This window comes from Glandiceps talaboti, chromosome 14 (assembly GCF_964340395.1).
Source record: "Glandiceps talaboti chromosome 14, keGlaTala1.1, whole genome shotgun sequence".
NCBI classification, from domain to species: domain Eukaryota; kingdom Metazoa; phylum Hemichordata; class Enteropneusta; family Spengelidae; genus Glandiceps; species Glandiceps talaboti.
The window spans coordinates 18,944,552-18,958,852 of NC_135562.1; the positions used below are offsets into that span (position 1 = coordinate 18,944,552).

Genomic DNA, 14,301 nt, shown 5'->3' on the forward strand with positions numbered 1-14,301 from the left:
GGATTGTGCAGTGGAGGGCACCAAAGAAAAACCAAGGAGTGTTTTGTGATCAATATTAGTGGAATACGGCTATCATAGGGAGTAATAGTGTACCATGCATTAATGACAAGTGAATTATAACAGCTGTAACATGCTGACTATTTGAACTATGTATAGAATATAACGATTTGTTTCACCAGGAGATTATCTTGTCTCCCAGAACCTTTTGAAACCGTCACTTGACATTGTTCCCGTTCGCAGCATCATAACAGCAGATGCAATTCCCAATCAATGTATTGAAAGCTAGAGTCCACAACCCGGAGGCCAAACACTTATCTGCCATTTTAGACAACCAAAATCGGCTTCCATGATTCTCGGCTGTTGATTGCTTTTTCTTGTTGCCACCACCATGGGAAATTGAATTAACTTTCATATGGCCCTAGGATTAGTTAATACAGGAGATGGATATCAGATAGCAAGGAATCGTGTTATTATCGGTCTTTTGTTTCGATGGCTTTGATGAAATGGTTCTGTCACTCGGTGGCAAGGTTTACTTTAGCTTTCCTACTGAAAAGCTTTTTAAGTGACTGCAGTATTCTTCTGTGATACAGTAGCTATTATTGCGTTCACAAGTTCAAACACAGGTCCACAATTCCTTGACAAATGTGTAATGAAGTTGTCAGAAGCAGGAACGTATTTATTTGGCACAGGCAACGAACGTGGCGGCTTATCGTGGACAGCTACAGCCATGAGGTCTGTGTGATTTTACAACAATTGTATTTTCTTCGCAAAATGTGTCAATCAAGCAAACAGTCCATTCTGCCACACACATTTTACTTTCTACATTTTTGGCAACTAAGGTGTATGATACGGTAGTGGAGTGGTGCTGACGAGAACTAAACATTATTGTATGCTATTTATACAAAATGAAGTAAATGGACTTGGATAGTAAACGGACTCAAAACAACATGATTTCAGTGGAGCCTATTTTTATACATTAATAAACTTGTTTGAGGATGAAAAGCAATCGTAAATGAATAAGCTATTTATTTATGAAAAAGAACACATACTTATTGACATATGAATTTGAATTTTGATATAGAATACTCATTACCGCTTGGCATTATTTTTTCCTCTAGCAAGTGTAGGTATACTGTGACAGTGATGTTTCTCTGTTTGTCTGTCTGTCTGTCTGTCTGCCTGCCTGCCTGTCTGTCTGTCTAATTGTATGTTTATGTCTGTCTGTCTGTCTGTCTGTCTGCCTGTCTGACTGTCCCTTAATCTTTCTAAATATTGCAATATCATATGAAAGTTTGCCCTTTCATTGTTTCATAAACTTATCGTATATGGCTGCCATATTAGATTCTAAAATGTCTTAATCTTGACATCATTTAGATTTCTATATCAGAGAATTCGAAATTGTATGGTGACCCCTGCTTTTCTTGTTCCCGATTTCAACTGATAATGACCACGGATTGGGGTTTTCGTGAACAGAATAATAACTTCTATTTCCGAGGCCTGTACAGTGTTAAGACTTGTGGTAATTTGTCTCATGGTCAAAAACCCATGCATTCAATTTACTACATATAGACATAGGAACAAAATAACCCACATTAGTTTGTTCCATTTAGTTTTCCTGGCGCCATAAAATCGGAAAACTATGAATTGTACCTGATTTGTCAAGAACAAGCCAATTTGTGTTTAATTTACTTGTCAAACGAAGTAATTATTTTGACGAAGTCAGTTCACTTGATTGTTTAATATTGCAATTTTTACAAATTATAGGTTAGGAACTCTCCGTTATATCAGTATTCTGGCTTGTTTTTCTTCAAATAAAATAATGCTTCAATTCAAGTTCAACAAACCATAGTTTGCCCCATGATCCTTTGCGCCTCTAATGACGTCATTCAACATTCCGTCGTACCAGTTTACCAATGTAACTCATTTAATGACACCCAGGATATTAGCAAGGTTATTATAAAGGCCAGAATCACTCTACCGCTGTCACTCAATTCAAACTTGAGTACTCGAGTATTGCTATATTTAGATTATATTGCCTTACTAGAGGTTCCTCTTCCTAAGTTTTAATGACGGTCTGTCATGTATGTCGTAATATGTCAACAGTTCTTGTTTTATTAAGCAACATCCTATAAATCCAAATTGTTGTCTTTTATCGCAATGTTCCTTTTATGTTGCCGATTTAATGTGTTACAGTCTGTATATAACTATAGTCTAATTTTTGCCTGTAGTCAGTACACAGAACATAGAAACATCATACATACTGGATATATATTTTTTTGTTGTAACAATATGCATAACATGATACTCTAGACTTGATTTTTAATAGGCTATGATATATTATGCAAAATATCCCCTCATGCTTGCCCTGGAACGTGTGTTAATGAGCCAACCTCTACAACATTCCGTCGTAATTTACTCTTTATAAAGACGACCAAGTGATATTCGACGCCCTGAACATGAATAGATAGCCACGACACGTGCAGAAAAGGAACGTGGTATTTGGCATGTGGATATATATAGATGATGTAGGCATACACAAGGAACCTTGCACATAATGTACTAGAACTAGGATGTGCATCTCCTTATGATAGGGTGTGGCCACATCTTAGTGATACGAACCCAGCCATGCACCTGCCATATCCATCGCAGCCCCGTCACAGGATATAATTTTCCACGGCCCTACTACAAGGCGTGTAAAAGTATCACGTGCTATTACATGGAGTAGAACATCATCTCTATGCCAGAATATTTCTACACATTTCTGTACCATGCATTAGCTGTGATCTGCACGCCCAAGTTAAAGCTATATTGGAATCATTCACTGTAATAACCATTTTGTTCACATCCAGGCAACTTTGCTCATTTAGCTGGTACACGTATGTGTACATAGCTGATCCATGGCTGTGGAAAATACCTCTATTACAGCAATGGTAACATAGCTGGTACACAGAGGGAGAAAATAAAGTATCTGAATGGAATTCGCCAATGAAGATATCAATTAATCATTTTAAAGCGTGTATTGATAACCATCTCAGAACAATAAGGGGTCTTTAAAAGCCTCAATGGCTTCATTCCCACGTAATTTCACGGTAAATAAATATGCCGGATAAATTGCATTGATATTGAATCATTATATCTGAAATTGACTGCCAAGGGCTAAAACTAACCCTGGTCAATGGTATGATTCATTGCTAAGACATACATCGAAGAATTGCACAGCTGCCGCTTAACAGCTGCAAACACTGCCAAAGCAAAGTTGAAAATACAACTCAATATTTTTCAAATGAGTAAAACTATATACAGTTTTAGAAGTAAATGTCACGAATAGAATTTCTCATTCACTATATCCAATTGGAAAATGAACGTTTTTTCCTTTGACTAAATGTATACCCCGTTGTTTCCTCCTAAACGCTCGTTAGTTTAGATGCTCTTCGGCTACAAGTTAAAGTGGTGACGCCTTTAATTCCACATTATCTTTTTTCCCATTATCAATTAATAATCCTTGAACTCGCACTAATAAAACGGGTTGAATAATATCCAGTAAGGGCTGGAATTCTTATAATGTTTTCGATATTAAGTCAATACTACCATATGACATACCTTTTAGGTTGCTTTGATTTGATTCTAAATAGTTCATAAATTTTAAAATATCTTGTTTATGTAAAATTACTTTTATTTAAATCATCTAATTATGCTTAAATTTCAATTTAAGAACGTTTACAATTTCTGAGACAATATTCACATCATCACATGCCCCACAGTCATAAATTTATCATTAAAAAGATCAAAGTCAATAGAATACAAAATATCGTAATGTTGTTTTTCAATATCGTGGTCATCGATAATATATGTTCTGAAATCCCCGCTCGTTTTCATGCCCCATATAATTATGTACTTTGAGATCTAAAATGAAGGATATAAATCGTTTATGTCTCTGCATGTGACTACTCGTTATATACCATGTAATACAATCTGGTTTTACTGTTTTCGTTTCCCTGCCTTCAAATCATTTTATTTCTTGTTGGTATTCCCGGACAAGCTTCAAACAATTCTTGTGTAATTCTATGAGTTATTTTCAGCAACACTTCGAAATTCACGTACAGTTTATTTATTTTACATCACGATTTTGTCTTTCCGATTTTAGATTTGGAGCTAGTCATTGTTGCTGACATACCTGCGATTGTTATTCTTTCATTTTAAGCTACTAATGCACTTGAAGGAAGCTTCACTCGTTATTTCATGATTTATTCTTGAAACTGTTTTATGCAGTCATGTCACGTTTTCTTGTGAAATTGTACTTATCAAGTTAGTCGGTTTGTGGTACTGGTTGCTGTTTCATTCCTCTCCTCGGAGTTGAGATGTAAAGAACAAACCTTGTACACATCACGTACTATAAATGACGAAGTAGTGTAGATAGTCTGAATGCGCTTTTGTTCTTTATACTCGTGATCGAAGTGTGAGATTTTAAAGATCGAAGTAGATTAACTTGAAATATCACAGTCATAAACAACACATTCAAACAAACGGGAAAGTTAGAAATCATCTAGTTAAAAGAACTTGCACCGGAATGAATGCCCCAAAAGATTAGTTTCGGTAAGTTTATTATTATAATTGCAAGTAGGTAGGCAGGCAGGCAGGCAGGGAGGGAGGTGAGGTAAAGGGTGTATGTATGTATGTATGTATGTATGTATGTATGTATGTATGTATGTATGTATGCATTGAATGTATATATGCCAGACTGGTCCCATTGTTACCCAAACATATATTACTGAAACATTTCTGAAATCGTTGTCTAACAATAAATAATGGACATACGGCTAAAGGATCAAGATAAAGAATTCGTATCCTTGACAACCAAGTATAATCGTAGTGATCGTACTTGTAGATTTTAAGCAACAGAGGAACATGTATCGACTTGACAAAGCCTACCTTAAAGCTAGGTCTTGGCGAATCATAATGTTTCCTATGCCTACACTCCTATGAATATATATGACATTTCACATTTAGAAATCTAAAAAATGAATACTAAATGGTAAGATCTGACATTTAATTTTTTTCCTTGAACTTCATGTATAAAATCAATCGTGATATATCTAAATTAAAACTGATAGAAAAACGAAATCGATACACAGCTGTCTCAAGTGAATTGTTTGGATAACAATTGTAGCACAGCGTTAGATATGGTTCTATTCAATTATCTCGTCCACTACCACTTTCCTTGAGTTGATTCTATCAGCTGAGAGTCGATTCGTCGAGATTTGTGCGTCTTAGCTTCGGGTAATATTGAGTCGTTAGGCAGTGAATTCCCAAGTAATATCACAATCGAATATATCGAACAGTGCTACAGATACTATCTCTGTATGTTGAAAATGATATACTTACATACATGCATGCAAACTTACGTACTTACGTATGTACATATACACCCGTGCGTACGTGCGTACATTACGAACATACATACATACATACATACATACATACATACATACATATACACACACATACATACATACATACATACATACATACATACATACATACATTCTTTAATTATCTCTAGATATTTCAAACTCTGATACATGTATTCTTGTTCCTGGCACCTTCGGAGAAAAAACGCTAATTTGGGGCTGCCTTACTTGGTTTCTAGGAAATCAGCAATCGTTTGTTTTAATCCTATTTCCATACAGTGATTATTAACTCAGTATTCGGAGGCCATTTTGAATACTACTAAAATTGTTTGCCTTTGATCGCTTCTTGACACCCATGTCAAACATTTGCAAGGTGACCACTATTGTTTTCCTTGCTTTTAACTGAGAATAGGATTGTGTTTTCTTTTTTAAAAAGTGACAGTAAAAGATAGTTGACTTTTTATTACTTCCAAGCCGCATTATACGTTAAATTCTCAGTCTTACGCCTCGTGTATACTGTGAAGTGGAACTGATGTCAGCGTTTGGTTTTATGAATTGTTTTTATTGCAAGTGCAAAGTGAAAATACGTGAAATGACAGAAATGGCTCCATGTTCACAGAAATAAACACACGGAAAGTTACAGATCAGATTATTCCATTTGTAATGTTATCAAATTGTTGTACAGTGTTGTTCTTTTTTGTGTTGTTTGCTTTGTTTGTATGTTGTTGTTGTTTTTTGTGTGTGTGTGTTTGTTTGTTTGTTGTCCTTACACAATGTAAGAGAGACGAGTGGTGTGACGTTTTCTCCAATAAACTACTTTACAAGATCAAACTTTTATTTCATCCACACAGTGAAGTAGATTTGATGTCATCGACAGTTTTGTTCTATATGGTGCAACCGGAAACGATACACTTTTCAGAAGCGCGGCATATTGTATATGGAACCTACCTCCAGCAGCTACCAGTGACAATTAGAGCCATCACACAAACATATGGCACCATTTCCTGCTTTTGAGATATGCAGGTGCGTTTCCAATACGACAACAGAAGAGAACTTTCTATCTATCATTTGCTTTTCTGGTTAGGCATAGTCTCTAAAAGTGTTGACAACGTACGTTCCCTGCATTTTAAAACGTCATTTCCTGTACACTTTTTCAAGTCATGTAGAAAACCTTAACTCGTGCTTGGCGGAAAGAGTACTAAATTACGGACACGATCTAGGTATAAGTCACACACACAGAGTACGTCACACAGTGACATTAATATATCATGGTCTTATCTGACTATAGAACTGCCATAACGTTACTTAGAAATGATAAACCTAGCTCCTATATGACTGCTATCTTAGTCATATCTTACAAGCAATAATTCACCACAGAAAATGTCAAAACAGTTTTCGTTCTTTATGCAATGTCTTACTCAGGTAGAATACACGTTCTTGCCCCTGCCTTCTCAGGCATCATATTTTGGTTTATTGTCCACGAAATGTGTACCTGTAAGTCTGTTTTGTTTTGTGATGTGTCTGGTACTGTTTGTTTGTTTGTTTGTTTGTTTGATTGTTTAGTTTATTATTTGTCTGGCTAACTAGCTGGTTCAGAAATGAAATGCTGGTATAGTAATTTGAAGTATTCATGGGGGGTAAGGTTTATTTGTCTGTTGTCTCTTTCAAGATAACATTTTTTTGTAAAGTCGCATAAATTAGAAAGTTCGCTCGCATTTACATGGATCAGACACTATCAAAGATGACTGATATTTTATTTGTAATTAATATTCTAATAATCTTAAACCCTGAAAATATCTGACGAAAGTGTATAGGTATAGTTTGTATGCATTGCTAATCACGTTAAGATATGGCATAACACTCATAACCTAGGAGCTTTAGCATAATGGTGTTCTCCGGACATTTGCACAATTGTGTGAGGTCTTCTCTGTGTCCGTAATTCCACTTGCCTCGCTCATGAAAGTGTAGCAGAAAACATTGCCAGCACGAATGATAATGATCCAAACCCGAAAATACCGTGTAACCAGGTGGCACTCGCACATCATGCATGTCACAGAACGGGGGTCACGAGGTTCCATTGACATTACTCGTGTCAATCCAAAACGACAACTTTCCTTTACCAAATACAACTATGCAGTCATGTGACTTTAACATGGAACAATCGCGCGCTCATTTTCATACGGGTATGCTATTACAGTGTAGTGCAAATGGTATGCACACGCACTGATGCAAATAATCACTGGTATATTTGTAATAATACATACAAAACAGGGCATTCGGGAAAACTATTTCCATCATCCATTCATAACATACAGGGAGAGTTAGCAAAGTCATAGTTTGGGACTTTGATGATAGTTTTCTACCTCGAAGCGCCAGCGGTGATAAATACTTCGCTTCGGATGTCACAGCCAAGCAAGCTATGACTAGGTAGAGTATAACCTGAGATATCTAGGGGTGGTGGAAAGTAGTTTGTAGCGATATCGGATAGACAAGTGAAGATACATTATAACGTTTTGTTTTCGCATAGTGGTAACGCAGTATTTGGCGGCCATATTGAAAAAGGTATAATTCAAGTTTGATAGTATTTTGAGTTATGAGGAAAAACTTGTATGTTGTCCACTACTTTTCTTTCCCTTGGTCTGTCTTCACTGAGAATTTCTTAGAATTTTCGTGAATTAAATTTGCAGAAACAATATATCCTAAAAGTTGGATTTTAACAGATTTTTAAAACAAAACACCAACTTTGCTTGAAAAGTTCCCTCTGCGATCTATATTACTGTGAAGGTCAGCATTAATTCATTTCATTGATCTTTCACTTTTTCTTTAAAAAATGTGAATATTCCCCCCACTGTCACCAAACAAATTGTTAGTGTATCCCAGGATTTCTCCTCCTAACAAAGTTAATGTTTAAGGTCAAAGTTCACTTATTTTATTTCTTGATTCTTTCATATTTCTTAATAAATATGCTACTCCCGAAGAAAACGTTTTAATATTCCCTCCACTATCGCCAAAGCAATAGTTGCGTGTACATTCTTACTTTGGTTTACGTGTGCAATTACAAATATCGAACATAACAAAATGGATTGGGATTTCCGTCTCATGGAAGCTAATTGAAAATCAAAACACGTTTGTATTTCAGTTCGTGTCGTATCCCTTCAAAGGAAAACAGTCAATATGAAACATTTTGGCATTCTATCGCTTCATTTCCAGCGGCATTGTTTTTAGATCTACCGAATGAGCATGATGACATGGGCAAGTACTTGTCGATCCTCGGAGACTACTCAAGAGAACTAAGGTAATTTACTCGTTACTTTTCTAAATCGAACTTCAATAAAACTATCCTCTCACAGACTATCTCGTCTCATCTTAACAGCGATCGCTAATGATGATACTACTTGCAATGATGACAGAAAGATTTGCAAGTGCCCTCCAAATCAGATTACGACAAGCTGAGAACAGAGTTCACGATCTATGCTGCCCTGTTTTTAATCCCAGTGGAGGAGAAAGGAAACTTGCTAAACAAACCGAGTTGGTCCCCTGGGATAGCAGGCCAGTATTCGGGGCGAAAGTCATATCTGATATTGCCGAGACTGTCTCTAAGTCGGCGAATATAGCTATTATGCTAATGGAACTAAGAATAAATGATACAATGGGGTGAGATTTTAGGTGAAATGCTATTCAAATCAACAAAAAATAAAGCCTTACCTCGGTACTACTAGGTAAAACAATGTGCAAGTTGCCCATGTATACTTTACACGAACTGGGCCGCATCTTTAGATTTCACATTTGCCAAATTTAAGATTTTAATTGCCATCTGTATTTCTACTCGTTCTGTTGTTATTAGTACTCGTCAAAGTATGTATATTCGTATAAAGCCTAACATCGCATATGCACATCACAACCTTGATTATTTCATAAATACTGACTACATCTAGTTTATGTCCGTACCTAAAAATCAAACTAATCAAGAAGCGATTGCTCTGTGTAGCAAATGGTGCTTGTTTGTGAACATCATCGGCGTCTATTTGCTATCGTAGTAGGTTTTAGGAGGGAAACGTTAGCTGTGCAGTTTTACTTGAAATTCTATTTGCAATGGTAACCTTTAGTAACCAGTATCGCGGCTTTAATCGGTAGTAGTCTGTACTAAGAAATTCCTAATGTTAAATGTGAATATAGCAATAGACAAAGACAGATTATTTACAATGTTAGGGTAAAATAACATATTTAGAATGTTTATGATCTTGCGCTGTCTGAGTACAAGATTGAAAAAAACATAAAGTCGCTCATTACAGTACATGTTATCATGCACATTCATCCATTTGTGAAACTGTATATACACAAATTAAGGAACAATCCATTATGCTGTACATAATGCCCCCCATTGATAATACTCGATAATTTATTGCATAGCCATTTAGTTGTTTGCCCACGCTCTATCATCGTACGCAACTTGTTTGGTTTTGCTGAGACCTCTTCTACAGTACATCTTTTTATTTTCAGTTTGCCCTGAAAACGTCTCCATAGTACGCTACGTTTTTTAAAGATCAAACAGAGATATTTGATGTACTGGTGAAGAACTGAACATTTTACTTAAATGTTAACATTTGCTGCTCGCACAACGAATCGAATGTACCACCATATTTTGTATAGTCAGTCAATAGACAACTTCCTAAGGTGTATTTTTTCAATCGATTTAGTGAAATCCATAATTATTTCTTCAATCCCAAAAATTACATTTCCTCATTGTTATTTTGTAAAATCAGCAGTTACATTTTAGTAACAAATCGATGACACTGTTTCGTACCACTTAAGCACCAAACGTGCCTTTAATAAACAGATTTTAGTAAATCGCCGACTCTCACGACTCTCGATATCTGTTTCAGCGCTACCATTATTCAAGAGACACCGTTGATATTCAAATTATCAAACCATACACAAAAGCACTCTGTATGATTCGTATTGTTCGTTCACATATCTTTCGCGGGCACTGGAAATCTACTAGTTTTAATTGCACGACATGAAAAAAATATTTCCAACGTAACCCCTTGTATCAAATAACGTTCAGTCAATGTGATTGGTGGTTAATTATTACCTTCGTTAATTTAAATTGACTAAACAATTTGGCAACCTTATCATTAACGATCATTAATAAATCTGAAATTATATTTTATAGCCTGACCCTCAAATTGCGTTTAATGAGATAGGATGATATCGCATAAATTACATTTTTGTCTTGAAGTATTCAACGATGCCTGGAGGGACTGGAAAGTCAGAACCCAGTCTTCTGTAAGGCGATTATGACGAATTTTTTCCATGATTAAACCAGTTTTCAATAAATGAAAGGTTAAGCTTGAGGGGAAGAAAACAATCGGCTCATGCCTTAACTTTAATTTGTACTTACGTTTAGTGAGTTCGGCATGATTGCGTAGGCGTCTACAACTATAGCGTGATACCTCCCATGTATATATATATATATATATATATATATATATATATATATATATATATATATATATATATATATATATATATTTGTGTGTATATACATATAAGTATATATATATGTATATATATATATATATATACTTAATTCACTTCGAGCGATTTTCGAGCGAAACATACACTCTTTCACTCTCGTTCAAAATCTCGAGAGAAAAAACAGTGATCACAAATCCATTTTTTGAACTAGAAGCCAAATTTATGCCACAATCAATGTAATTTAAAATCCAATATGGCCACCAAATACTTTATTATCTCTGACTGAAAATAAAAAGATTGACGATTTCCTTGACAACTTCAAATTCCAAATTTGAAACGTCAAAGACCAGGAACAAGATTTCATGTAGCAAAGTTTGGAGAGAATTAAAGAATTTTGATTTTTATCCTGAGGTAGATTTGTCCTCAAAAAGCATAGTGTGTTAACTTAGTATATATATATATATATATATATATATATATATATATATATATATATATATATATATATATATATATATATATATATATATATATATATTCACTGTTTGTCAGATATACGCCAGTGACCCCCATTTATTAATTGACAACATCCTCCAGTTACGTCCTTACATAGTTTTAGGGTTAGCTCCTTACATACATACATACATACATACATACATACATACATACATACATACATACATACATACATACAATATCACTTTCAGATAAATACACAAATACACGTGATTTGTATTTTGAAGAGGTTTCTGATCCAAAGGACACCAAAGGGAATATTTGCAAATTGATCAGGTTTCGATATGCAGTAAAGCAAATTTTCACAAAGTTTACAACATGACATCAATTCAACTGAATAATGACAGCAGCATATTTCTAAATTTCAATTTATGGAATGAGATGAGCCGTACTTTACTTTCATCCTGTCCTTCCAAGTTATGCATGTTCCGTGTAACGGCTATTATTACACATTTTATTAGGAAGAACCGGTGATTTATAATTTCGCTATGTACAGCTCCTTGAAATTATTACACATGTGACAATTACTTCCAAGTTTAAAGGTTTTCATAGAATTATAATTATTGACAATTTTTACAACGCAACAAAAGATTTCTTCCCCAGGAAATGTATTTGTGTCGAGAATAGGTTTCCTATATTTTTCTTGTCCCACCACCCCTCCCCTTCCTCCCCTCCTATCCCTAATCAATATTCTTATGGTAGACGCACATATGAGGCTGGATCAAATCATTAGCTGTACCAGTTCGTACTCATCATGTATTGTTTTATATCAAAAGCTATTTATAAAGTATTCGATTCATTGATGCGTGCTAAATCGTTATTAGCTTTTGGCAAATTGCCACCTGTCAGTTTGAACAGATATATAAATGACTATGAATGATGAAATAACATCATTTTTGACGTCGAAAAAATTGTGTCAATAAATTATTTATATATACCACATTTGAATATTAGTTGAGTGTTCTGTATACGGTTAATAGTGATTAACCGTGCTCCAGCAAGTTGAATGGGTACTGCAGAATAGCTTTTCAAAATAAATCCTTCAAGTTCCGGCATATGTTCTTACACTTTTTACGGTTGATTCGCTAAATAGGTTTACTATATAACAGATGCGCAAGCAGTAGAGTGTATTCACTGTACTTTTTATAAAAAACGCACGGGGATATTTGGCTCATTTTTGTATCATTCGCAACCTATATTTTTTAATTTTTTTAAAGGAATTACGATGTAGGGTATGAAATGGCCAAACAAGCATGTGACAAAAACAATAAGTTACCCGGTACACTTTTGGCATTCCATAAATCGAAATCGCAACTAAGGCAATGTGTTTGATCTGGTGAAAGGTCTGCCAGTTATTTAGAATGGGAAAAGGGTCACATTACCTGTATAGCGTTGGTTACGTTCCATCCAGCATCCCACACAGATATTGTTTTCCTTGCAATTGGTTCATTGCTACCTTCAATTTTATTAACTGGTTTGTTGTCTTGGGGGAGCGATCCGTTCATTTCCAATCCTTTCTCGGCGGCATCGCCGTCGTTAATCACGTCGCCATCTGTACCATCTTCTTTGAACACTGTCATTTCCGTCTTATCATGCTGTGCAAAATGCAGACGTTCTTCTTCATCATCTCTACGGAAGGGAAGATACCTCCTGGCTGCGGTTCCCGCATCAGCCAGTCTACGAGAAGCCGTGGTGGCAGCGCTAGCTACTGCGTGCATCATAGTTGATTGAAGTTTGTCTTAGTTCGTGCACACGCTGAACATTCCGGAACAACTCTCCACAACACGTCTTCGATTTGCTTTATATGTGGATACACTCCACTGCAATTTAAAGAAGAAATACCACAAACTAAACAATGCTTTCAGAGTTTCCGGTGCGAGTGGGTGGATATATAAGACATATATGTCGCCACGCACACTGAAAGAATAAATGAAGAGATGAGATTGTTATATAGACCGCGTAACGAAGCATATGATTAACCAACCGCCTCTATACATACACGGTACCATATAATTGCCCCGTGTAGTTGTCACTATCTTACATAAACGACAACCTTCGCACAGACGTTCTCCGTCGTTCTTATCGTTTCAAGAGACACGCACTGCGGTTTGAAAGTAGATACTCGCTGCATCAGTTCCCGACTTCAAATATAGAAAAATCCATCGTACACTAGAAAGTGCAAGTTATCACGTTTTCGTCACCCAAGAAGGGTCTGACACTGATTGCGGGGAGAATTTCAACCAATCAGATCCCAAGGGAACACTGTTCGATCGGGTGAATCTTAACATACCTAAGGAGTCCCAGTCAGGAGTTTCGATTTACCAATCAATAACCAGTGTTAATCATTCCGGTTTGCAAAATGCCAACCGAAGCAAACTGTTTCCTAGCTTTGATTTTATTTGTAAGGGTAGATGAATTAATTCAACAAGATTTGAAATGTACGGCTAATTACAAAGTAATGCGCGGAGAAAAGAATTCATCACCTAACATAAACGTTCAAATGACAGGAATTTGTGAAAATTGTAACATTTAAATCAGTAACATTTAAATCAGGATACTCCACTTGAGGGTCATAAGCAGAAGGAAGAGGCTTTTTACGACACGAAGTTGATCGAAATACTTTACTATACAGTCAAGTCGATAAGCTTGATTTGTAACATTGAGAAATTATTTTTAGGCAAATTGTTAGGTTTTGCAATTATCGATATGTCTACACGATACCGAACTACAGTGTACTGGGTTGCTGTAATACTGGTCTGATCGATTGTTTAGTCAACAGCTGGTTAATAAACGTTGTCGTGTTCTATATACTCTTCGGCGTTGACTAAAACACAGCCTTTTCATTCGTTCTTCTGTCTTTTCTGTTTAAATGATTGAAGAGTGTAAACAATTTCTGCTT

General features: G+C 35.7%; 1 protein-coding gene across 1 annotated transcript in view; it reads right to left on the minus strand.

Moving 5' to 3' along the window:
* LOC144445383 (vesicular inhibitory amino acid transporter-like) overlaps nt 1-13,120 on the minus strand; it is a 29,960-nt gene extending 16,840 nt beyond the window's left edge. The window contains exon 1 of the mRNA XM_078134922.1: nt 12,785-13,120. Within this exon, the coding sequence (XP_077991048.1) occupies nt 12,785-13,120 (336 nt within the window). The remainder of the gene's footprint in view (nt 1-12,784) is intronic.
* Between the last annotated feature and the right edge of the window lie 1,181 nt (nt 13,121-14,301).